General features: G+C 42.2%; 1 protein-coding gene across 1 annotated transcript; it reads right to left on the reverse strand.

Moving 5' to 3' along the window:
* Window positions 1-1,344: 1,344 nt before the first annotated feature.
* IL12RB2 (interleukin 12 receptor subunit beta 2) lies at window positions 1,345-24,001 on the reverse strand. Its single transcript, XM_082227589.1, has 15 exons — window positions 22,178-24,001; window positions 20,468-20,742; window positions 19,465-19,579; window positions 18,792-18,979; window positions 17,082-17,224; window positions 15,653-15,791; window positions 14,107-14,186; window positions 11,215-11,431; window positions 10,378-10,575; window positions 9,404-9,505; window positions 9,159-9,314; window positions 8,278-8,412; window positions 7,650-7,737; window positions 6,650-6,749; window positions 1,345-6,308 (listed from the first exon to the last, which is right to left on the reverse strand). Exons 2-15 carry the CDS (start codon window positions 20,733-20,735, stop codon window positions 5,772-5,774), a joined length of 2,466 nt encoding a protein of 821 aa, XP_082083715.1. The 5' UTR covers window positions 20,736-20,742; window positions 22,178-24,001; the 3' UTR covers window positions 1,345-5,771.
* Window positions 24,002-25,053: the final 1,052 nt, after the last annotated feature.

The raw sequence follows: 25,053 nt of genomic DNA on the forward strand, positions 1-25,053 counted from the left end.
TGTGTGCAGAAATACTCTGCATTTTCTGGAATTTGCAGGCTGAGCCTGTGCATATCTGTTCATAAGCAATTTTCCTACTGATTTGAATGGGGCTTTGTGTAAGTACTTTGAATTGCATGCAGCTTTAGTTGGGTTGGTTTATTTTGGTTTTGACTTCTCACTCATTTTTATTTTCCTCACCTGTCTTTGACCAAGTTGTGCAGCTCCCCTGGTATATTTTTAATTGGAATCATTGCTCCATCAGTAGCTCCAGGTGTGAATTGATTCCAGTAGGTGTGGTCACGCAAGTGTACACTTTGAAGGATGCAGCATATTGTCACTGGCTCTGCCCCCTGAGCCACCAGTTTGGCTCTTAATTGACAGAACCCAGAATTCTAGTAAAAAACAAACAAACAGAAGTCTGAAATCTGCCTGCCTCTGCTATGAAAATGCATACAGTGAAGCTTCTGAGGTTTTGAAATAGTTTTCACTTGTGCGCACAGTAAAGTAGACAAGCTGTACAGTAAGCTCTAGCATATTAAAATAATGGGAGGGGAGACAATTATGAGCAAATAAATATTTTTAGAAGAATATAGACTGCAGAGCACCATAAAGTCTTAGTGTTTGGAAATCAATGAACATGTATTTCTACAAAAAATAGGATGTGTAGATCAAATTCTGTTCGCAGTTTTGCATACATTGCAGTAGAGATTTTGGGTTGCTTGTATCCACATATTTTTATTCGTGTATTCACATTTCAACATTCCTTGCTATGAACCTAATACTCTGGAAGTTAGGATCCCTCAACCTGCTACGATTAGCCATCAGAAAACAATCCCCATTTGGGAAATACACAGACTACATTTCTCATATGTCATACAGTCATTTTGGTTGCCGGTCACAATGACTTGACTTCAATGTTGTAGGCTTTGAAGCAGTGTTCAAAACTGGGATAGAAAAGGTAGGAGCCATGTGGCTCCTGGGACCTGGGTTGTAGGCACCAAAAAAGTGTCTAGTTACCATTTTAATTCATTTATTTCTTCACACTGGCTTTCTTTTTAAGCACACATGCAGTGGATTGTTTGGGTTTCTGTATATAAAACGTCTTTTCTGAATACTTTAGGGGCTGTAGAGATGATCTCTTCAAGAATGGATACGATCATAGCATATTGGACTTTGTGGGTATAAAAGTGATGAAGAAAGCTGAAATACAGCTCTTGTTGGAATCCTCATAATATGTAGCCAGTTCTTTGGAAAAGCACTGTCTGAAAGTATATGTTCCAGCTCTTCTTTCCTCTCATGTTTCATGCTACTTGAGGTAATCTTGTACAAAGTTGAGAGAATTGGAGTTTTTTTTAAAACAACAAGGACCAGTGTTCTACAGTCCTGGTGGCTGCTCCCAGTCACCAGCCTGGCAGCCACATTCAGGATTAATTGTAGTTTCCAAATCATTTCAAAGGTGGCCCCATGCTGAGCGTATTGCAGTAGTCCAAGTGGGAAATAACCAAAGCATGCACCACTCTGGCAAGACAGTGCTGTAGGCAGGTAGGATCTCAGATGGAGTACCAGATGCAGTTGGTAGTCTCCCTCGACAGAACCATCTTGTGAACTTCTAAAGAAGCGGGGATTGCTTCCTCTGAAAAAGAGGTATAATCTGAGCTAGATTTAGTGAGACACAAGGGGTAAGGAAAAGGGGTTGATCCATTGTGCTCTTAACAGTAGGTGCCCAGCCAGAGAGTGAATTATTTACATGGTATTGTCAACAGAAAGCTTCCACTGGAACGTGAATCTTCAGGCTTTTCCTTTTTCAAAAGTGTATAAATCATCATACAAGTCAGTGACAGCTCCAAAACCCTTCTGTAAGGGGATATTGACCACAAAGAAAGCTACCGTTCCCATTATACGGGCGAGATTGATGCTGCATGTCAAAAATAGGCATTTGGTGCTTCTTACGTTATATCAGCATTAAAACATTGCAAATCTAAGCTGCTTTCAGACACAAGCTTCTGTCAAGTGTGGCACTCTGCATGGTGGAATGCTCCCAACACCTGGGAAATGGCAGTTGTTAGATTTGGTCTATACAACCTTGGATCAATACAAATTTCTTTGGGAAAGTGGTGAGACCCATCACTTTGGGATAGCACAATTGCATTTTAGGTGCATTTACGCTTTGCGTAAATCAATAGCAGCAAGGTTCTCTGTGTCCAATGCTCAGAAGTACTGTAGTACGTGGTGCTGGAGAAGAGCTCACAAGGCTACCTAAGAAGTGTGTCTCAATGAACAAGGTGCGCATGTAAAGGCAGAGTTGTAATTCATCTTAAGTGCCATAGAAAGAACAGTCTTCTACTGTTATGGTACTTCTGATGCAACTGTTAACTGCAAAGTATGGAGGGGTTAAGACGTTTGTGTCCTGTTGCAATATATCTTTGCTGTCTTGGAATTGTGTGGTACAAAATCCAGAATGTTGGATCCAGTCTGCCCAGTTCCATGAACGGAAGGGCTCCACTCTAGTTGTAACTCCCCACTGGAGCCATGTGTGATTTTTGCAGATTCCTCCTCCTGCAGGTTCCCCTAATACCACTTCTGTTGTGCTGGAAGGTCCCCCAGTGTAGGAACTTGTCGTCGAACTACCATTTTAACCTGGTCATCTTGCACTAGCAGAGACCCGTGGAGCCTCTAACAAGACATTGCAACATGAGGTGCTGCTATTCAGGATTCCAGCTGCTGCATTCTACTCCCTTGGAGTCCCCCCCCTTAAAGACTTTTTGTAGTGTTTCCAAATTCTGGGTTCCCCCAAGTCTGTTTACACCCATCCCTTGTGTATTGGTGGTCAGTTTGGTTATACAAGAACTGGCAGCCCTGTAACAAAATGTTGCAGTATGAAGTGCTTTTGTTCAAGGTTCCAGTCACTCCATTATATAGTCCATAGTTCCCTTTCTCCACGAACATGCACTGTTCTCACTAGGCAGCTTTGAACACACACACACACCGGTGCTTTTGGGTGAGGTTAGCACACATATCCAATCCCAGCTACCTTAAAATGTTCTATTTCTCCACCGATTTAAGTGAATAGCTCTCACTTTGTCCTTGCGAACATTTAAAAATAGCTTCTCATTGTTAAGCAGGACTATCCAGACAATGAGATGATTCTGTCTACGTTGTGCGATAGGTCTCTTCCTCAGCTTTCCTTTTCCAGTCACTCCATGCCTTTCCCCCTCCAACCTGTTTTCACACACACAGGAAGGACTCCATGCCCTCTTAAGTCCTCATTGGGCTGCTTCTGGGGTTCCCCCTCAGGATTTTTCTAGTTATTTCCCCCCCCCCATTCCTGCAAACCTCTGGGTCTCTCTGTGCATGTGTGTGTTCATGTAGTTTTTGATACATCTGGACAACTGGGAAAGATGTGAATTGGAAACGGAGTGATAATGGAACAAAGTGTAACAAAAAGTGTAAATCCTTCAACTGAGGTAAGTTCTTTTTTTAAGGACCTGCTCTTGCGATCAGTTATTCCGGGAGAGCAACCCATGAGCTCACTTCAAGGGATTTAAAGGCTCAAAGAAAACCACAGTTTGGCTTTAATCTCCTACCCTAGAAAGAACAAGAGGCAAGCTAAGTGGTGGTGAAACTATTGTTATCCTTAAGTAATGCGGTTTAAAACTCCCATCAGCCCAAAGCAGCGTGGCCAATGGGTCAGGGATGGTGAGTTTTCATCTGAAACCTCTGGAGAGGTTGGCTAGCCCTGCTCTAGAGAAACAATGACCAAGGTATGTCTTGGGAGTAGGCATCAATATCACAATAAACTGACCTCTGGTGGAACAAGTTTTCAGGTTTGGAGCTTCAAGCCAGACCTTCTGCTTGTGCTTGTTGTTCTTTTAATAAAATGTATTGTTTAGGCATTGCAGGCGACCTGGAATGGCTGCTTTGTCAAAATGACAATTTTTATAACAAGGCAAAGTAGAAATCTCAGAATTTTGCAGCCATAACAGGTCAAACCTGCCTTAAGTTACTACTCATTACTACTATAAGAGCCTCACCTGCCTTACCTGAGGACACCCATTAATTGGAATTTTCTTTCAAGGAATTAGTAGCAGTGATACTCTGTCAACAGGGGTCAGCTGAAGTTGTGCAAAAGTTGCCAGGTGCCTATGATTAAATAGCTGCAGAACTCATTTCATGTCTGCAAGAAAAACAAAGGTTTCTGCTCCACTGTCACAGAGACTGAGTTGTTCCATTGAGATCTTAGCCATATGGCACTTCATACAAGCATTTAGAAATTGCAAATTAGGAATAGCAAATGTTAAAGAAGGCAGAAAATTGAGAGAGCATGCTGTAAAGGTAAGATTGTTTTAGTAAACACATTTTACTGTGGAAGATCTAAGCTAGGCAATGCTGGTGTCTATTGGAAAGTATGGGGTTCTGTTTCAGGTTTTCTACATTGAAAATGTATGGAGAATCACTTGAAAATGCATGCATAGGATTTGAAAATTAAACCATGTTTTTAGCTCTTAACTTTTTAATTAATGCAATGAACTCTGAATCTGCATTGGTTCATTCATTTATTTCTGGCAGTGTTGATTCATTCTCCCTGTTTCTTTGTTAGTGCTGCTACTGTTGGGGGGGGTTATTACACAGAAGACATTGTTTTGGGTAGATTTTTATTATTGCTACAATGGAAACTGCAAATAATCACTACACTTTAGTGTCTAGAGCTACCTTGTCATGTGTGAGATGAGGAAGAGATGATGGCAGTCCTAATAACCTGTAGAAGATGAGAGGCAAATATTATGGTGGTATGCTACCACCATAATAATTGGCTATAAAGTGATGCTTTTCTGAGGATATTCAGTGGATATCTGTTAATATTTGTATCTTTTGTCACTTTAGTATCCTATCCTGGTAGTGTGTTATTCTTACCACAACTCTTTTAGGAATTGGGGCCTTAATTTTCCTGCATCTAAACCCAATAATCTGGACTGTGTAGGGAAATTATTACACAATATCATGATGTTGATTTAGATACATCCTCAGACAATGAACTGTGTCTGTAAGATGGTTGACCTGAATGCCTGTGCTAGACTTCAGGTTTTCCAGTCTCAAAATAATTACCTCTAGGCTTGAGAGGCAAGGGCAATGCCTCACATCCACATTGTTCATGGGCTATGGACAATGGATGCTTGCTATGCAATGGAGTAGAAGAGACGGGGGCTTCTACTTGAGAAGAGCCAACAGCCAGAAAGTCCCACTGGGATCACACACCTCCCTCACACTCCTCTGCACTGCAGCCTGTTTGGTTTTTTAACTGGGAGCTTCATACACATTCAGGATTGTATCCAATGAAGACATCCTGTTAGAACAAGGACTTTGACCTGCACAACAGGATTTCCTCTCCACATGTCCCCACATCTGTTCTAGGGGTTCCTTCAACCCTTTGGAGCAGATGGGGGCACACGGGGAGAAGTCTGCCTGCATAGGCAGAATTCCTTGCCTAAATGGGCTAACTTGGCTACAACCCACAGTTCTCTGAAACCACTTTTGATATACATTCTCACTGTATTCTAGATGCGGCAACTTTTTAACTTTCATTTCTTGTGTGACTGAGCTAGTGCAGCAATTACTACCTCATATTTATGCTGGAACCTAAATAAGGGACTTTGTCCTCATGAACTTCCTCATGCTAGGTTTCACATGAAGGTGGTGAGGGGATTAAGGAAGGCCTGTTGTGCTATATCCTGTCATGTCTACTCCCATTAAGTTTAAAGCATTCCTGGATAAGATGTTACATGAATGCAGCCTTACTCTGTGAAAGAATCACAGTCCATTTGTATAGCATCTAGAGTAAGCTTTCCACCAAAGGGGGATGTCTGTGGTAGAAAAGAGGTTCTTTGGAAAATAAATAATGGGTTTAGTTCAGATTCGCCATTATCTTCACCAGTGTCCGTAATGGCAGGTGAAATAGCCGGTAAGTAGTCCACTGTTACATTGCCATGTGGACTGGCAAGGTACACTGAAAATTCCTGGCCTTGACTTGGTTCTTCGGGTCCAACCTTTCTGTACAAAGGCAGCAGCTGGTGCTGGCTGGCATCATCTGTCCTGCTGGTGATCAAAGGGTCATAGTCCAAGTTTTTCACCATTGGATCCTCTTCCTGGAAGCTGACAGCAGTTGGCCAGTTGTGGCTCCCTCCTCCTTCCTCTGTGGGTTTGAAGAGGGACACACCCACAGATGGCATCTGTTGCCTCTTCATGAGGACCTCCTCTATTTGTAGAGTTTCAGGCTCTTCAACGCTGTTCTGGTTCTTTAGGAACTGTGTAGAATAGAAGCTGTGTTCATCCTTTTTGAGGAGATAGGGGAGAAATTTCAGTTAATGTACAAGTATTTTCTACCTTTCCCTAAAAGCAAACTGCTTTTCCATAAAAGCCAGTGATTGTGCACAGTGGCTGGGGACTTGCTACAGCATTTAGCAGGCTATGAAATTTGTGTGAGAGAAAGTTACCAGGAACCAAATTTCCTTTCTTTTTCCCTGCTGGCAAATGGCAGTAGCAAAATTATTTGCGTCTTCTGCAGTTGTTTCTCTGCTGGCCAGCTATTTAAGGCAGCTATTTGGCTCTTTGCAGAAACTAGCTCATCAGCAAAGAGATTCCTACAGGTGATACCAGTGACAGGCAAGCTTACCTGTACAGATGTGAACTCTTTAGTACATGAAGAGTTGGCTGGATCTGGAACAGCTTTCCCTTGCCACCCACAAAGCAGAACAGAAAGCAGTGAGGAAAGCCTAGAAGGAACCGGTACAAAACATTACAGTACTTGCCAATCTATTTGTGAAATACTAATCCAGATAGTTATGCAAGGAGACACATTTCTAGCACAATATGCTGGGATTTTATACATGACTCTTTTCCTTATGTTGATGGGGTCTCTGCAGGGCCAAATGAAGTTAAATGGCTCGGCCTCTATGTCTCTGTTTTATGATAATCATATTCAAGTTTAAAATTGTGGTAATTATGGTTGGCATTCAGCTAAGGTCCTTTATCTTAGGGACTACTGATGCTCCTAAACCTAAGAACCTTACACCAAAATGTCCCTATTATCTATATCTGCCACATACACCACCCCTGTCACTAATTCTGCTTCCTCAACCACATTGTGGCCGCTCACTTTTATTTCTCCTTTTCTCTTACTTTCCTTCGCACTCAAGCCATTCTCTGTGCTGTTTCTTCTTGTTCCAAGAAACTGCTGTATCCATGGAGCCCCTTCGTTTGGACCTTCTACCTCCTAGTACTCTTGGCTGGGGGAGGATCACATCATGAAGCTGTGTATCCTCTTTTAATTCTCCTGACATAAGCTGCCTATGAGCCACTATTGGCTCATTAACTCTCTCCTGTAGCATAGATTTCCAGAGTATTCCTCAGAGATGCACTGAAGTACTGAAATTGTCAAAATCAGATTTATTGATAACTTGTGAAAATCACAACTTTTTTATTCTCTTTGGAGTCTTCAGTATAAAACCTACTGAGAAACTATCAGGAGATTTGGAGTTTGGGTTTAATGAGCGTAGGGCCTGACTGTAACCTGAACACCTTTTTCTGTGTGCATTTTTTTTATCATTACACTACTGTTCTTCAGTATACCATTTGCATGCTGTTAAATGTTTAGAAAGAAAGCATTCACTTACATTTGCCTAATGGATGGCACAAAGCAGAGACAGATGGAAAGACCCACAATAATGCAGATTGTTAGAGCAGAACCCCAGCTGGGTGCATCTGTAAGTGCAAGATATCTGTTACTTTAGAAAGACTTCTTCATCATAATTATGCCAACTTCTTCTAATGGGACATTCTCTAACCTATTGCTAAAAATCTGAGATGCGCTTCTCTGATGCATTCAGCAATTCTTGCAATTCTTATGCAGAAGTAGTATTATTTCAGATGTATGATGCTGTTCACTATGTTGAGGAAATGTCACAACTTTGTGGCAGAACAAATTATTTGCATGCAGAAGATTCAGTCTTCAGGTAAGGCTGGGAGAGACCCCTGCCTGAAACCCTGGAGAACCATTGTCATTACAGACAATACTGAGCTAGACAAATGGCTTGATTCAGTATAGGCCAGCTTTTGCATTCCTAGTGATGCTTGAGATGCAGAATTACGTCTGAGCCAAGCTGATACATCCACCCACACCCAAACTCTTCCCCAAACCTGTCTTCAATGCCAGTAGCTCATCCTGTGGTGTGCAAAGTTGGAAGTGCCTTCAGTGTACTACTATGGAGCCAAAACCTTTAATCCCCACCCCCCAATAATGACCTTTTATGTAAACCTCTTGTTTGTTTCCTTCAGGGCTCTCTCCAGCTTTTGTGGAAGCTGTCATCCATAAAACATATGCAGCACCAGGCTCTACACTTCTTACAGAGAACGGCTGTGGGGCTGTGCTGGGTATATCTGTTGGGAGTGGGGAGAGGGTTGAAAAGGAAGAGAATGAGGGAAATAGGAGTATCGGCTAGTATCAAGTCACAAGTACTTTCTCCCATCCACACACATCTTTCACCAAGCATTTGCAATAGTCTACAGCTTCTTAGCTTCACCATCTGCTGCCAACCATTTCTGCCTAGGGTCTCAGCAGTTAATTTGTTTCTGAAGTGAAACCCAGTGTGGCTCCTGCTTGTGCAGCAGAGATTGTCCTTCCTCCAGTCCCCTCTGCAGCTCCTCCTTGCACATCCCTGAAATCTGCTCCAGAGGATTGGGATCTTCTCCAGAGCGTGTTTTGAGGGTGCATCAAGGGAAAAGAAACTGGAAGTCCCCTTACACAAGCAGGCACAATCACTGGATCTCTCCCAACATCAATTTGGCCAAAATTTGCTTTCACAGTGATTTCACAGTAAAATGCCCAGCATTAATTACCAAAATCTAAGCTAAAACAAAAGAATGACAACAGTGCATCGAAGTGATTTGTGCATCTGTTGTCATGTTGTGGGGCGGGAGCACCCCTCCCCTCTGTTGAGAAACTTTGCTCCCATTTTTTCCATAGAGGGACAGCTCCAGATGTTGCAAGGCCCCCCCCACACCTATCACCTTTGACCATGATGGCTGGAGCCAATGGGAGTTGGAAGTTTCAACAGCATCCGTATGGCCACAGATTTGCCACCTCCAGTAGAGGGATCTAAGCCCTAATTTTAACAGATGCCTACCGTAGACTTTAGGGGGCACCATGACAAATTGCTTTTGCAAGTATAACTTGAAGTGAACGATGCAGCCCAATCGATGATCGTCCGGAATTTCCTGCCAGGAGAGCAAAATGCTTCTTTCTTTTACTGTTGTGTTAATTTGAGGTCCTTTAAATGGGGCTGCAAAACATGAAATCATCTTGAGAAATCTGAATTGACTATGTTGGGTCTCAAAGGTATGTTTAGGTCTGGAGTGCCTTTGCCCTTACCTTTTGCTGATACATCTTCTGTTGTGGAAACGGCTCTTCCTGCTCTGTTCTGGTAGAGGGCAAACACACTGATTTGATAACAGGTGTTAGGCTTTAGGCTCTCTAGAAAGGACAATAATGGTATTTGATGCAAATCTGTCTATTGTGAGACCGAGTCCAAGCCTAGTTTGAGAAAGCATGGGCTGGACAACACCTGATATTTAGTCATAGATTGGACATAGGTATAAAGCATGGTTTTTAGAGCACTGCATTTACAAAGCTGCTATTCCTGTGAGTCAAATGGAATGACCCAAATAAACAGGGAACAAAGAAAAATAACAATAAAGGTGGCGGATTTGTTCTGTTTTGCCAGTCCTGTGAGGCTTCCCCAATGCTATCACATTATTGCTGTCTGGAGGGGCTACAGAACTTCAAAAGCGAAAGAAAAATAAACCACAACTTTTGTGATATAAAAAGTTATGGCATTTCAGCTGGAAGCAATGGGCTATGCACTGACTGGAAAGGAAGCTTTTCCAAACCCCAAAACTTTTCCAGTTGCAAACAGTATTGAATGTGGGATCATGTATGCCCACCTTGAGAGCATCATTAGCACAAATCATCCTGAATGTGCAATAATAATAAAAAGGACATGGAGGGAACCGAAAGCTAGCATTGAGTTTGGTAGTAATAAGGTGTTGAGCAGCTTGCTTTTATTAGATGAGCTCAGCTCATTGAGACTGACAGGACACAAATTCCTCTTTTGCCTCCAGTGACTATGATGAGAGCTGCAGCTCAAAAGAGATAATCTCATGCCATCTGGAAAAATTGGAAGGCAGAACGAACTATTGTGCAGTGCAAAGCTGCAGCCTAATGTGTGTGGGGGTGAAGTGCTATCCAAAAAAACTGTAATTGTCCATCCTTTGCCAGGTGCAAAGAGCCAGCCTTCCCCCTAATAAAGCCCACAGGGATGCCCACTGCTCTCCTGTGCAACTTACCTGTTGTTGCTGTGAGATTGGAGACGGGGATTTTGAGCCAGGTTATGGGGGTTCTCAAGTTACTGCTGTGATGGAGCTCTGCCCACTGTAGAACATATCCATTGATAAAAGGGAAAGATGCAGTAGGGGCTTCCCATGCAACAGAGATTCTTCCGTTCCCCAGAGATACAGTAGAAAGATGGTTTGGGGGTGGCAGATCTTTTGAAAAGTTTTTTTTGGGGGGGAGGGAGAGAGAGACCAGGAAAAATATTAAATCCTTAGCTGAACACAGGAGTACAACATCAGAAATCAAAATTATCCAAGAGTAAAAGTAACTTGAGATGGAATAAGAACTGGAACTAAGCAATATGGATTAAGTCTAGACTATAATAAATCATGCTTTAGGTCTGTTGATCATGGCTAACTTGCCCCATTGATTTCAAGTGGGACTAAATCAGAACTTGCTTAGCCTGGACCCAAGTGTAATTGTAAGTAATTGTGTACCATTGATAACAAATACAGTAACAACAATAATACATTATTTATAAAGCACTTAAAATTGGTAGGCACTACACAGGAACATAATAGTTACCATAGTTAATGCCACGGTCCTTGCCAGTTAAGGGTTTTCTCTTTCCACTAGGAAATTATGGGAGGGGTACCTGTGATCAAATACTAAGCACAAAACTAAACAAAGTTGTGTGTGTACCTCCCTCAGGACAATGCTGACCTATTACTTACAACTGGAGTCAAAAAAACTAATAAAATTATGGTTTGCCATGTATAAAACATTCCAGTGCAGCTTTGTAATAGACAGAATCATATTGAAATCAAATGAATCGGAGGAAAGGGTCTTACCTGTAATTCCTAGTTTAGTAGTGATATAAATGGGTTGGGATATTCCCCGTGAGTTGTGAGAACAAATTGTAATGTTATAGTCTGTTTTAGGAATGATTTGTGAGAATATGGTCTGCACTGTAGAATTTGTTCCCGTGTCTCTTTGACGCATCTGGTTTAGGGCTGAAAACGTCACTCTGTACTCAAGACTTTTCCTTCTCACTTCTAATACACTCATCTATTAAAAAAATAAAATAAAATAGCATATGTTTTTCTTTGCATGTTTCACCAACGCCCACACACGAAACAAGTTTTAGCAGCAGTTGGAAGCCAGCATTCATTCAGTTGGCTATTAGAGACTCGGGTTCAAATTCCCTCTCCTTCCCCACTCCCCCAGCCATCAAGCTCTCTGGATGAACTTGGGTCAGCCACATAGACCCCTTCCAAGCATAACTGTCCTTCCTTGCAGGGGGATTGTGAGGATAAAATGGGAGCGGAGGGGAGTCATGTAAGCCGCCTTAAGAAAAGGTGGGGCAGAAATGACAAGCTCCTGAGAGATTACCGTTTGTTATATTTTAAAAGGAATTTCTACTGCATTTTATAACACACAAGTGTCAAGTCTAAGAAACTTCCAAGGGAAGCCAGGCTGAGAGAAGGAGGCTTGTTCAAATAATCCTTGTTAGTATTTTTGGGTGAGTGCGGATGTTGTACTTGGCTTCCCATATTGTAGCAAGCTGCTGTCCCTCAGTATCGGTGCAGCATTTTAAGACGCAGGTTTCTTTCAGACTGCCCTCACAAAAGCCCTCTGATGTTGTTCCAATTTGACAGATGGGGAGTTGGAGCTGAGAGAGAATGAATTTGGCTGCCGCGGCAAAAGGAAACATCTCTTCTTCCCTCAGACTCCCTTCATTGTTTATATTACTTGTACTACAATTTGATGAGAAGCTGACTTGAGGGAAGTGGCTGAGTGTGTGTGTGTAAGAAGCTTCGCCTCCTACAATGCATTGCATGGAAGGTGAAGTGGGCCCATGGCTGGTCCAATTGTAACAAGTATATCCCCCCCCCAAAAAAAAAACCCTCTCAAAGTGCTCTTGACAAAAAAACATTAGTCAAGAGCATACTTCACTAGCTTGGCACAGGCTACTTTCATTTAAGAGCAGACTTGGGCACATGAAACACAAACTCTCCTTATTAATTCCCCTTATATTGAGGCTCCTTGTCCCTTCACATTTAAAGCAGTTTCAGGCCACTTTAAACCATCATGACTTCCCCTAAAGAACCCAAGGAACTGGTGTTTGTGAAGGGTACTGAGAGATGCTAGGAGACCCCAACTCCCCTCAGAGAGTGACAATTCCCAGAGTTCCATGGGAAGAGGGATTGATTGTTAAACTACTTAGAATTCCAGGATTATTTGGGGAAGCTATGTGTGTGTGTGTTTTGATGCTAGTATTATTGAACTTCTCAGAGGGAATGTGAGGGAAAGATGACATAGTCTACTAGTGCATTTCACTGAAGTATTGTAGGGTGTGCCTCATTAAGGATTCTTAACTCTCAAACAGAGGCAAAGGTGACAAATGGGTGGAACCAAGAATACCACAAGCTGAAGAAAGCACAGGTGAAACTGCAGCATGGCTTTCCTCTCTTCTAAGAAGCAGCCAGTATGAATGAGAATCTGCTTTCAGTGTGAATAACAAAAAAGGTAAGAAACTGCTTGTTTGAGCAAAGCTGTAGCAAGAATTGAGTAGCAGAGGGGAATGAGGGGAAGGCAGTGGTATAGTGGAACAGGAAGTGGGTATGTGGGGAGAGAAACTTTTGCTCGTGGCCTTTTCTCAGGGCAGGAATGGTGTTATCTGCCAGAGCAACTGATGTACCTTCATTGGTCTGGCATGTGCATGGTTTCTAAGTTTGCTTTGTGGAGAGATTGGCTTAGAGGAAGGGTGCCTGTATTTTGAGGTGGGGGTTTAAGCACGTTCCGGAACTTTAGGTTTGCGCATTTAAAGTGGATTCAGGTGCTCTGTTACCCTAGTGCAAAACCACATACGCGAAAAGACTTCTGGAAAGTGACAGGGAAATGCATTGAAAATGTGGGATGAATGAATTATCAACAAGATGATGTGTAACACTGTCTAAAGAAATCAGAATGAGTGCTTCATGGAGATCAGACCTAGTCTAACCAACATGTAAACTTTGTGCCAGCAAGTAAGGATGAATGCTAAGTATTTAAACACGCCTCATCTGGAGGCACCTAGAGTTGGAACCTCATCAAAGGAAATCAGTCCCTAGCCCTTGATTACTGTACTTTCCTCATTCTCTTACTACATATTAGTGGTTTAAATGGTAGCACTTCTTTGTACTTCTCTGCATTTTGTACTTCTATGTACTTCTTTCTTCTGTGCATTTGCAATGAAAAGCCAAAGGTTGCATTTCCACTAGGGAAATAGTTTTTTTGGGTTGTATGCCATGTTATTCAAACTGATGTGTTTTACAAGTTACACCTAGGCCACCAAAAGCACCACTGAATTCAATGGGGCAAGCTATTCATAGGATTGCAGTCATGCCATATGGCTGATCAGGGATGCAATCCCAGGTCTCTCCAGCCAAGTTCTAACAGGCCAACTATTACACCACCCTTTGGCAGCTCACTATTCTATGGAATGTCAGCTGATCCAAATAAATTGGGAACTCTGCTATGTACTTTTTCTCTTTGAAGAGGAGTTGCTTTTCTAATGCAGTAATGGGGTCGCTTACCCAACTCCCATCAACCCCAGCCAGCTTGGCAGTTGTAGTCCCAACAAAACTTGGGCAACTACAGATTTCCCACCCCTAAATTAGGGTAAGGAACTATTATGCTTTTGGTTTAGATACGCGTACAGCAACACCCTCAAAATGGTGTAGGTGCGTAGATATTCTTACCTTCCAAAAAAGTGTAATATTATGCATTTCAGAAGACACATCTTCCATTAAATACCAGACATCAATTGGCTGAAGTGGTACTGAATGAAAGGAGAAAGAAGAGCTTTATAACACATTGCATAGTTGATTTGGGTGTGGTTTTTGCAAAGTATTGGACAGCACATAGAAAACAAATGGGAAGGAATAGTTGTTTTATATAGTGGCGGGTCCCCACTGAAGAATGAGGTAGGTTGATGTAGTTGCCTGGCAAGGAACTATAAAAGCCCCCCTGCACTTCATATAACCATGACCTAGCCAAATGAGATTGGAGCTAATATTTTCATCCAAAAGATGTCATGGTGGTTGGGTCACTGTTGGAACAAGCAAGGGGGGAAATAGTGGAAGGGTGATTTGTCTGAATGGCATAATCATCATGTTTTGTTGCTTCCTCCCCTTATTTAGCCATCTTTACTCTGTTTTCTTGGGTAACTGTATTATTACTTCCTCTACAACCAGAGCATTTTTTTGGCTAGTTCTCCATGCTGACCTATGGCATTGTTTACCACAGAAACCAACCAGATCTTTCTGGGAAGCCCCTAAACCGAGATGAGGGCAACAGCCCTCTCTCACTGTTGAATTGTCACACAAATGCATGCTGTCTCTGATTCCAGAGGCAGCAATAGTTATCATGGCTAGTAGCTATTGATACCCTTATCCTCCATTTACTCCAAGCCCTTTTAAAAGGTTTGCAGGTACTACTATAAAATGTCAATTGCCACAAAGGGGTGAGAGGGTAACGTTCACACCTCTTGCTGCATCTGTCAGTGACAGGAACTGATTATGTCACTAGTGGTCAGTGATGCAAGGGTTACAATTTATAGTAACGTCTTTCTGTGCTTGACAGAAACCCACAAAGACATCAAAGACCATAAGCTACAAATTGTTGCTGAAAGTTTTCTAAGTTACAGAGGAAATGAAAACTTTGTGGCATGGTTCTGTGCGATGGTCCAGTTTGAAGGAAAGTGGATGATGTTTTTTATAAGTATGGCCAGACTGGCCACAGGCTGTCGTGCTCATGCATCAGACACTCCTGCAGTGGAACCTTCTCCTTTACTTCCCTCCTGCAGCCTCCCGTATACCCTCAAAATCTGCTCTGGAGGCTTGGAGGACCCTCCAGGGCAGACATTGGAGCCTGCAGGGAGAGGACAAGGCGGGGAAGTTCTGTTGTGCAGGCCACACAACATTGGTTCTGCATCCTTGCTGTGTTAGTTCGTATTCAGCATGTATACCTTGTTGCTGATTTGTGATGACTGCTATGAGAGCTTTTCACTATAGACCCTTTATTCTTCTGACCTAGTCTTGTGTATCTGTTTCACTGAACAGAGAAAAATATTTCTTTCTTATGTCTTGTTTTGTTGCTTGGGTCTCCAGGCCATATGAATATTATTTCTATTCCTCACCGAATTCCTATGAGATGATAATTTGGCTGCAAGCATGAATGTGTTATCCGTAACTGATTTCTACATAGGTACAAAAATAAATGCTAGGCATTTCAAAATTGTATCACCTGCTTCTGTTTGAAACAACATACTCCAGTCACTCCATAATCCTTTGTTGGGCAGGAACCTGCAGGAAACCTGAAATTCATATGCTGTATCTGGCTTCAGGTCATGTAGATAATATCTTCTGCTGTTTATATTTTCAAGCTTGAATGAAAAGGAAAATACAGTGAGCATCAAAACTGTTTTCTAAACCAAATGCTGGACCAGTGTTTCCCAGATGTGGGTCTCTAGCTGTCTGTGGACTACAATTTCCATCATCCCTGACCGCTGGTCCTGCTAGCTAGGGATGATGGGAGTTGTAGTCCAAAAACAGCTGGAGACCCTAAATTTGGGGAACACTTTGCTAGGTCAATACAGGATCACAGTACTGTATACTGTTAGTTGCTGAATGGAACCAATGGTGCATTTCCTTTACCACAAGCTCTCATCCTGTCTCTTCAGAGGTGTGTGTAGCTGAGGAGTAATTAACAGTGTTGGCGCCATTAGCACCTCATTAACCTATTAAAGTTGAATAGAACAGCAGGTTGTGAGGTCATTTCTTTCACTGTCACCTGGAGAATCACATGATTTTTTACCTTATGCTTGGTGGTGGTACATTTAAGTACGGTAATTTTAGACCTTATGATCCTGGTGGGGGCATCTATTTGCATTGGGGTGGTTAGAATGTGGCACTTCAGACACATAGCTTCCATGGCCCCTGGCTTTTGGTCATGCTAGCTTGGGCTGATGGGAGCTGGAGTCCAAACAAGGTTAGCCACCCCTGCTTTAGATGGTAATGGACTTCGCTTCATTTCCTTAAGAGTGTTTTAGGACAGCCCTTCTGTGTTTAGGGGCCCTCCTCTTCCTTCTGCTGACAGGGGCCCTGGACATCAGCCCAAAGTCCTTCTCTAAATGAAGTACTGCTTTTACTATGATGAACTCTATGAGTGCAAGATTTACATATTATCTGTAGGCCTATAAAATGGCGAAGAAATGTATAGAGGAGCCTAGCGCCCAGGAACTTCTAGGTTCCTTGCTTCTATCAGTAGAAATCCATTTAGAAGTATGAGCTAAGTTGGTAACTGGGTTGTGAGTCTATGCAAAATTGCCTGTTCCTGATCTGAAACTAGGATGACTGCAGAATTTGAAGTGTGATTTTTGTGTACACACCAATCATATTTTTCTATGCTGCTTCTTTTTAATCCTTGCAGTGTTCAAACAAGTATGTATACACAGGATCATCTATGAGCAGGTTGTCCAGGGAAATATTCCAAGTCTAGTAATCCTGAGATAAATATCCAAAACTTAATTCTGTATAACTTGCTCTTAATTCCTTCAGTATGGGTTGCTTAGCTTGGGTATGGAAAGAGGAATTTACCTTACTGTAAATAATTTGTAAACAACCAAGCCGTTTTGCCACATTAGCAATACAAGAATACATTTAGAAGACATTACCGTGGTCCAAGAATTGCTGTTCATTGGTTGGTATCTTAATCTAAAGTGTTGTGCCTCTTGTTGATCTTGCCACGAAATGCTGCAATTTCTTGCATCAAAACCATCAAATGCCACTGAGAGGTTCACAGGTGCATGTGGCTTCACTGATTTATGTTGACCAAAAATACATTTGAAGGAAATGAAATAAATAAAAACACAGAAGTTAGTACGCTTGAAATTGCCAGTGGTCATACACAGAAAGCTTATACTAGTGATTCTTATTTTTTTGAGGAGTGAGCTGCGGACCCCTCTGCTGGATTGGGAACCGCTCGTGAAAACATACTGTGGTGCCTCGCAAGACGAAAAGAATTCGTTCTGCGAGTCTTTTCGTCTTGCAATGTTTTTCGTCTTGCGAAGCACGGTCCGTCGCAACTGCGCCTCTTCAAGCGGCTTTTTTTAAAAAAGCGCAAGATGTTTTCGTCTTGCGAAGCAAGCCCATAGGGAAATTCGTCTAGCAAAGCAACGCGAAAACGGAAAACCCTTTCATCTAGCGAGTTTTTCGTCTTGCGAGGCATTCGTCTTGCGGGGCACCACTGTATTGTGTCCAGCAATGTATGCTATTTTATGAGTCCATTCCTGTTGCTGCACTAGGAGCAGCCTGGTCAACTGTATTACATGGGGAGCCTTGACCATGTTCATTTAAAGAAGAGGACAGAGTCCAGCTCCTTCCTCCCACACCCTCACAAAAATAAATAACAGATGCCCCAGTCAAATACAAATGACTGACTGGTAAAATGCCGATATGTGCTGGCATGCATTAGCCCCTCTGCATTTTCACCTTCAACTGTTCTTTATTCCCACTGCTATATATATCACTGTTCTAGATAACCTATTATTCTATCTCTCTACTTGGGACAATTAGGAGTACAGGTGGCTAACAAATCTAAAAGATAAACAGCACCTCTTTTTCTCTTTATGGGCGCCAGATTTTAATGGAAGCAGGCAGGTTCCACTGCAAAGGACTTTGCCACCATGTGCTTTTTCAAAAACACGCTAAGCAATATGGCCACTACGTGAAGTCCTCCCTCTTCACATGACTCACTCATATGGGAACTCTGCGATCAAGGCTTTTTAAAAAAAAATAAAAGGCAATTCAGTGTTTCGTGTGTGAGTCAGTGCTGATTAATAGTACTGCTGTTCTCACAAGTTAACTACTCAACCGTAGCCCGAGTTTAACACGTCATTCTCTGTATACAGCATTTACTTTCATTTCTGAACAATTGTGTCCTATACCACAGAAGCTGCACACAACCCCCCTATTTCTGATATACTGTGATAGAGTGGGAGGCTGCCGTTTAGACAAGAAAGCAAACAATCACCACTGACCGTTGGAGCCAACTCCTTGGGGGCAAGGTCTCTTCGTGCCCTCCCTAAAATATTTGAGGGGGCCAGGCCACCCCAAAGTTGATGGGCATTGTCATTCAAATAGTGTGTCTGTGGTGTGTCTTGTAATTGATTATGTGGGTGGAGCTTATCTGCCCCGCCCCCAATATTTTATTCAATATTGGCACCTCTGCCACTGACCAAGTGAATTTTGGCACAGGTTTCTTTTGTTTTATTGGCTTTTTGGTGGGTGAAAGGAAATTGCACCCAAACAAATACTCTCTAGAAAGCCTTTGGAGTGCCAGCCAAATAATATGAATTTAATTGAGGCAAATTCCTGACATTTACCTATGTCAGTTAATGTGAATTGAATTGGTTGGGAAGAAACCATTCCCAGTCCATTGGTGGCATTGATGACAACTGTATAGGTGGACTGAAAATTCAACTTCACTCTGAGCTCTACTGAGCCATATGAGCTATTTTGATTCCTTTCATCTTTCCATACTGTTGCTTCATTGGTGGTTCCATTTGTTAGCCTGCAATAGAAAGATAAACCTGGATGAATAGGTCATCCCTTTTCTACCCTCAAAGAATGTTGCTTTGTTGCTGAGATTAGAATAATTTCACACCCATAAAACATTGTGCGACAGTTAATGGAATACTGCTCAGTACCATATTATATACAGTCAATTGACACTTCTGTTAAGCAGATTACATGATCTGAACCCAGAGCTGCTTAGGTCCAGGAGTTGGGGCCATAGCAGATGACACAATTAGCAACCCACAAAGTAGTTCAGAGAGTAGCAAGGAAATCCTAGAAGGAAACAGTACAAAACAATACATGCAAGTCCATTTGTGAAGGACTAACCAAGATGGTTTCACAAGGAGACATGTTTCCAGCACAAATGCAATATGCTGGTGGTGGTGGGGCTTTAGGAGGTCAAGGTAGCAAGAACTCAGACAACAGGCAGGTGCAAGTGAACAGGAATACAGTAAAAACTGAGACACAAGTGAGACTTACTGTAATGTATAGTTAGTATCAAGGTAGGTATAGTGTCCTTTATCCCAAGTGCAAATAGTACTTCCATCCTTTCCATGCTGAATGCAGAGTATATTTTTGGGCTGGGCTGGAGGAACTTAAAAGGAGACAACATAAGTGGCTTAATATTTGTTAATATGAATCCTTCCTTTGGCATCTAGGACTTGTATTTATCCATTTATTCTTAATTAAATAGGCCTGTAGATTACATGTATGCAAAGAGTTCATATTTGCTTATTTCATTACTTAAGTGAAAAATAGGATTGTGCTGCTGACCCAAAGTTCTAAAGCATAATTCAGAGTCCATCAATGAATGACTGGTATAGAGGCATAGAGGGGGGGGGGATGGATATCTAGCAATGATCAGATTTTGCCTGGTGCAAAAGTGCTTGTAAAACACTCTCTCCCTGCAACAACAAAAATGCCTTGAGGAAAGTCATGCTTCACAACAGTAAATCTATTGCAAAAAGAAAAAGAAAGTGGGGGACAAAGAATGCCCTGAGTCTGATGCCCTTTTTATGCTAAGAGTTTGGTGCACAATATAATATCACTAAAGACTAAAATAGCTCAAAAAATAAGATCCCTCCCCCTTTACACAGGTCTGAAAATATGGAATGACTACCCCAAGCTATGTCCCATTGATTTCAATGGGAAAGTAAATCACTAGCTTAAATCTCTTTGATTGAGAATGGGATTTATAAATGCTTGACTTCTAGCTGGATTGTGCTGCTGGGCGCAGTCCAGGGATGTCTCTGTGAAAAGCCCCACACAGTTAAAAAAAAAGTATATGGAAAGAATAATACCTCATGTTTCTATGACACAACATTCCATTCCTCAATAAATGAAAGTTATTGAGTGAAAGGCACCAGAGCCTCTTGATTTTGCCATCCCTGCTGCCGTGTTATATTATATATTTTTTGTTTGCACACACACATATTGTCTGTGAACACCAGCAAAACACTTACAGAAAAAAACACTTCCTTACTTCCAACATCGACGTAAACTCCACATACGATCACTCCTTTCCTTTCCTGCCGAGAACTCCGTTGGCATTTGAACGTCTGCCTCCCAAATGTGTGCTGTGAAATGTGAGCACTGACCAAAAAGCCAGAGCTGCTGCTTACTGCTGAGTGGTTGTGTAAAATAGTTATTGTATGTTTGTTCTGCAAATTGCTAGATGATCCACTGTTGTTTAGCCAGCAGGACAGAATCACAGTTGATCCATTTGACACGACTGGGTCACTAGCATTCATGCCTCCTCTATAATGCAGAAAACAAACATGACATGTGCTGCAATAATTTATTGGAAACTTAATCAACTTTGGATACCGCAATGGAAAATTGCTTCACATATTGCCTTTATATGATAAGAGAAATGTGTTCTAAATCAGGGTGTCTGGAGCAACCATCCTGATGCTGACGGCTGTTACCCCCCCCCCCATGAAAGGATATTTTTCTCACCATGTACTGCTAAACTTTAGAATTAAGGTTTAAACCTGCCAGTCCACCATGCTGTGATTGGGAAGAAAACTCCCTCTCTCAAATGACTGATCAGCTGCAGAATGGTGGGATCGATTTCATCCCCATCACAGGGGATCCCAATCGCCCACACTTAACTTTGTTCCGTACTTTCTAGACACAGGTCTGGGCTTTCCAGGTCCTCTTGTCTAGCCTTTTACATAACTAATTGCACACCCCTACCAGCATGCCTGCTGCTTTTGCTTCCATCGTTGTTTAGATTCAGGCAGACGATCAGAAAACCCCCACCTACAGGTGTCTGTTTCCCTTGCAATGAATTCCTGTGTCACTCAGGGCAGCCAGATTCCATGGGGTTTGGAGGGGGACTGAGCCTTGCACGTGGGAAACAATCTCTAGGGAGTGTTTCCTGCCCGCAGCTGCTGCGTGAGGGGGTGGGGGGAGAAGCTCAACAACTTTGGGCCATCTCCCCTCCTTTTCTTAAAATTGAGTCCCCAAAAATAGGGGGGGTCCTTATACATGGACAAGTCCTCCTTTTCAGAGTTAAATTTCTGTTTGGGTAGATCTTTTGAATTTGCCAAAATGTTTCCTTTTGCACCGAATTTTCCTGTGTCACTCTCTGGTGCCCACCAATGTCATTCCCATGGGCACCCCACCATGGCGTGGCCCTGTTCCCGCATCCCCTCCCCCCTGCCCCAGTTTCTGGCAAATGTGTCCTCTTCTTTTTTTCTTCTTCAAAATATGGCAACCCTAGCTGTGGGACATACGGAAGTTTGGATGAGCCCCTACTTGCAATCAAAAGCAACAAATGAGCCATCTTATTGTAGCAGGACTTCTCAATAAACTGTAAAGTATATATGGCCATAGGGCAGATTCCTGCACTCTCACACACAACTGAAAATGGCTGGAAACAATTATGGAAAATGAAATAATCATATCCCTTAAGGCTTAAGTAGTTCCTGTGTCAATATCAATGCAGGTTCTTTAGAGATAATTCAGCCTGTCCTTTTATCTGCAATTACAATTGCTGCAGCAATAGGCCCCACAGTCAATATGCAGTTCCTAGTAGGTAAATCTATGTATCGGTTCTGCAGAGTGCTATACAATTAGGAACTCTGATGGGTGGTTCTTAACAATGTTTTTAGCCTAATACATAAACAGAATATTTGAGAGAGAGAGAGAGAGAGAGCGAGAGAGAGAGAGAGCAATGCTACTCAACTGTTTACTGTTGCAAGCAACTGAGCTCCCAAAATGTACTCCTAGATTGAGAAAAGGAAAGGAAAATGTGATGCTTTCTGATAGAACAGTTCAAATAAAAGGAGGAGTTTCCCCCAGAACATGCAGTCCCCCCAAATGAGCAAGGTTTCTTAACAGATGGAAACTCACTGTGGCAAAGAGAGCAGTCCCCAAAGGGTGCTTCAACTGGGATTTAGTGGCAGCCTGATAAAAGGTTGGTTGGGGACAGTATGCATTTGAATACCAGTGTCTGGAAACTGCAGGAGGCGAGAAGGCTCAGGACTCGCTTGCGGGCTTTCCATAGGTGTCTAGTTGACCACTGGGAAAACAAGATGGTGGACTAACTGGGCCACTGGCCTGATCTAGCAGGCACTCCTTATGTTGTTATGCTCATCACTCCCAACTGGGGATGGTATTATGCATCATGACGATAGCAGGCCATGTTATTTGCATTCATGAGGATCTAGGCTTAACCTCTGAAACCTCCAACTTAAAAGCACGTTAGATAGCAGGTGATGAGAGAGACCTCTGCCCAAAGCCTTTGGGACTTGCAATAGGTCAGAGTAGACTATACTGGGCCAAAGGGAGCCAATCGTCTTACTTGGTAGGAGCATCTTCATGAGAAGATTCTCAGGTTTGCGCCTGCCACGCACAGAACAGAACACTTCCAGGTTTAGGAATCCTACTGAGGGTGTTTGGGCCAAGGATCCCCCCCCAACCCCAAATAGTGAAGCCACTGCATTTGTTTGGGATTATAAATACTTACCTATTCCCATGTGTACTAAAAGCCAAACCTTTAAGAGAACATGTGCTGTGAAGAACATCTTGATGCATGGGTTTTTGCTGGGGTTTGCTTGCCCTGTTTTAAAACAAACAAATAAATCTCTGTGGTGGGGGGGGGATAACCCCTTTAGCTACTCATCAAAGGTAATGGGGTTGAGGGATCTTTTCTACTTCTCAGAACAGGAAGGCAGAGCTTCTCCACCACCACATCCCAAGCTCCTGGGACTTTTCAGTGCAACGTTGAGCATCTGGATTTTACAAGAAATAACAGACCGTTACAATAAAACATGAAGCTCATTCTAGGAGCAGGGCCTAATTTTAGGGATTCCCCAGCTCTTTGTAATTTTTTTATTTTTTATTTTGCCTTTCATTAGCAATATTTCTTGGGTTTCTTTTCTGGTTCATGAGCAAATGCTGCTGCTTCTCTGTCTTTTCTGGAAGCACAAGTGTTTAAACAAAAACAGAGAAACAGAATCATTCCAAAGGTCATAGCAGCCTTTGGGTTGCATCAATTCAGATAAACATCCTAGTGCTGATTTTTCCCCAAAATGTGCTGCTCATAGCGTTAGAGTTGCCAGGTCCTCTCTGAAAAGAGGGTGCCTGCGTCAGGGCGGTGGGCAACCTTCCTTCTATCAAGAACCACATTGCTGGTGGCGGGCAGACCCAGAGATGAAGATGTTTTGGATTAACTAATCCAGGATATTGTTATGTACTAACCTTGGATCCTAGAACAATAGGCAAGTAGGATCCTAAAATGCAACAACTGATTGGCTTGCAGGAGAAGACCAATCAGGCTCCAGGAAGAAGTTAATCAGCCTGTTAGGCTGGTAGGATCCTAGAATGCAACAACTGATTGGCCTGCAGGAAAAGACCAATCAGGCTCCAGGAAGAAGTTAATCAGCCTGTTAGGCTGGTAGGATCCTAGAATGCAACAACTGATTGGCCTGCAGGAAAAGACCAATCAGGGTCCAGGAGGGAAGCAGAATCAGCCAATCAGACGGGACTCATTGTGTAAATAATGTATATAAAAGCCTGAGGTTTGGGGGCAATTCAATACTGTTTTACAAGCTACAATAAAGAGTATGAAATCACTACAGGACTCTGAGTATATTTCAGATACAGACTGTCTTGCTTCTATTTTCACCATGGGTACCACAGATAACCCCCTAATCCTATGTGATAAACCCCACTGGGTTTAATGGGGTTACTGTCTAATGATATTTACTGATTCATTTTGTACAGTAGACCAGCCACAGCCACTGTTCTGAAAAGCAAATAAAAGTAATTACTTTCTGACTTCAGTGTGCTTACACACACAACTGGATCCTCCTAATTTGTTGTCTGTTAGTTGGGTGAGAAACCTTTCCCCTAAGCCATACACCAAGGAAGTATCAGTGCTGCATTGGATGCAGTTGCTGTAGTTTGCTCACTTGTGGTCTATATTCAAGTATGGTGGAACCATTTCAATGGTTGCCATCCCTTGCTTGCCAAGGGGCAAAATTAGGCTTCTGCAGGCTTATGAGGTGGAAGAGCAAGAATGGTGGAGACAGGTTAGGACTGTGAAGGGTTGTCAAAGAGCAGCAATCCCATTCTGTTTTGTTTGCTGTGCTGAAATAACTTAGATTGCACATTACGAGAAAAGGTACAATATACATGAACTGATCTTTGAATCTTTCAGAGGAATTGCAAGTGCAAATGAATCCAATTGGAATCATATGTATACTTAATTGGGGAGTATCGTCAGCAGAAATCTGCACAAATGGAAAAGTTCCTAAAAAGTTGTTTTTGTCTGCAAAAATTACTTCTGCTTTCATATGCTTTGTGCCATAGGTAATATAATTGGCAATAAGAATGTAACAGCTTAACTAGTAATGTTGAACTAGAACAGGTGTTCATTATCTATACCTTCTGGAAAAAATGAATACATTTTTGTTTTGAAAAACCTTTATAGCTGGATGAAAATGTCTCTGCCTTTAGGTGTTCATTTTGTTTCTAAATCTATCTTTAGTTATTATTTCTGGTACTTTTTTTTAAAATGGTTCATAGCTGTTTTTATGGTATGTTTGTAAATGAGTC

This window comes from Podarcis vaucheri (assembly GCF_965113315.1).
Source record: "Podarcis vaucheri genome assembly, chromosome: 6".
NCBI lineage: Eukaryota > Metazoa > Chordata > Lepidosauria > Squamata > Lacertidae > Podarcis > Podarcis vaucheri.

Excerpts from the sequence above, each read along its gene's own strand:
- IL12RB2 (XM_082227589.1), bottom strand. The coding sequence starts at position 20,735 with ATGAATGCTAGTGACCCAGTCGTGTCAAATGGATCAACTGTGATTCTG. Across the intron at positions 17,225-18,791 it reads ATTCACATTAACTGACATAG|TGAAGCCACATGCACCTGTG; the intron begins GTAAATGTCAGG and ends AACATAAATCAG. Across the intron at positions 14,187-15,652 it reads GTTGTTTCAAACAGAAGCAG|TACCACTTCAGCCAATTGAT; the intron begins GTGATACAATTT and ends CCTTTCATTCAG.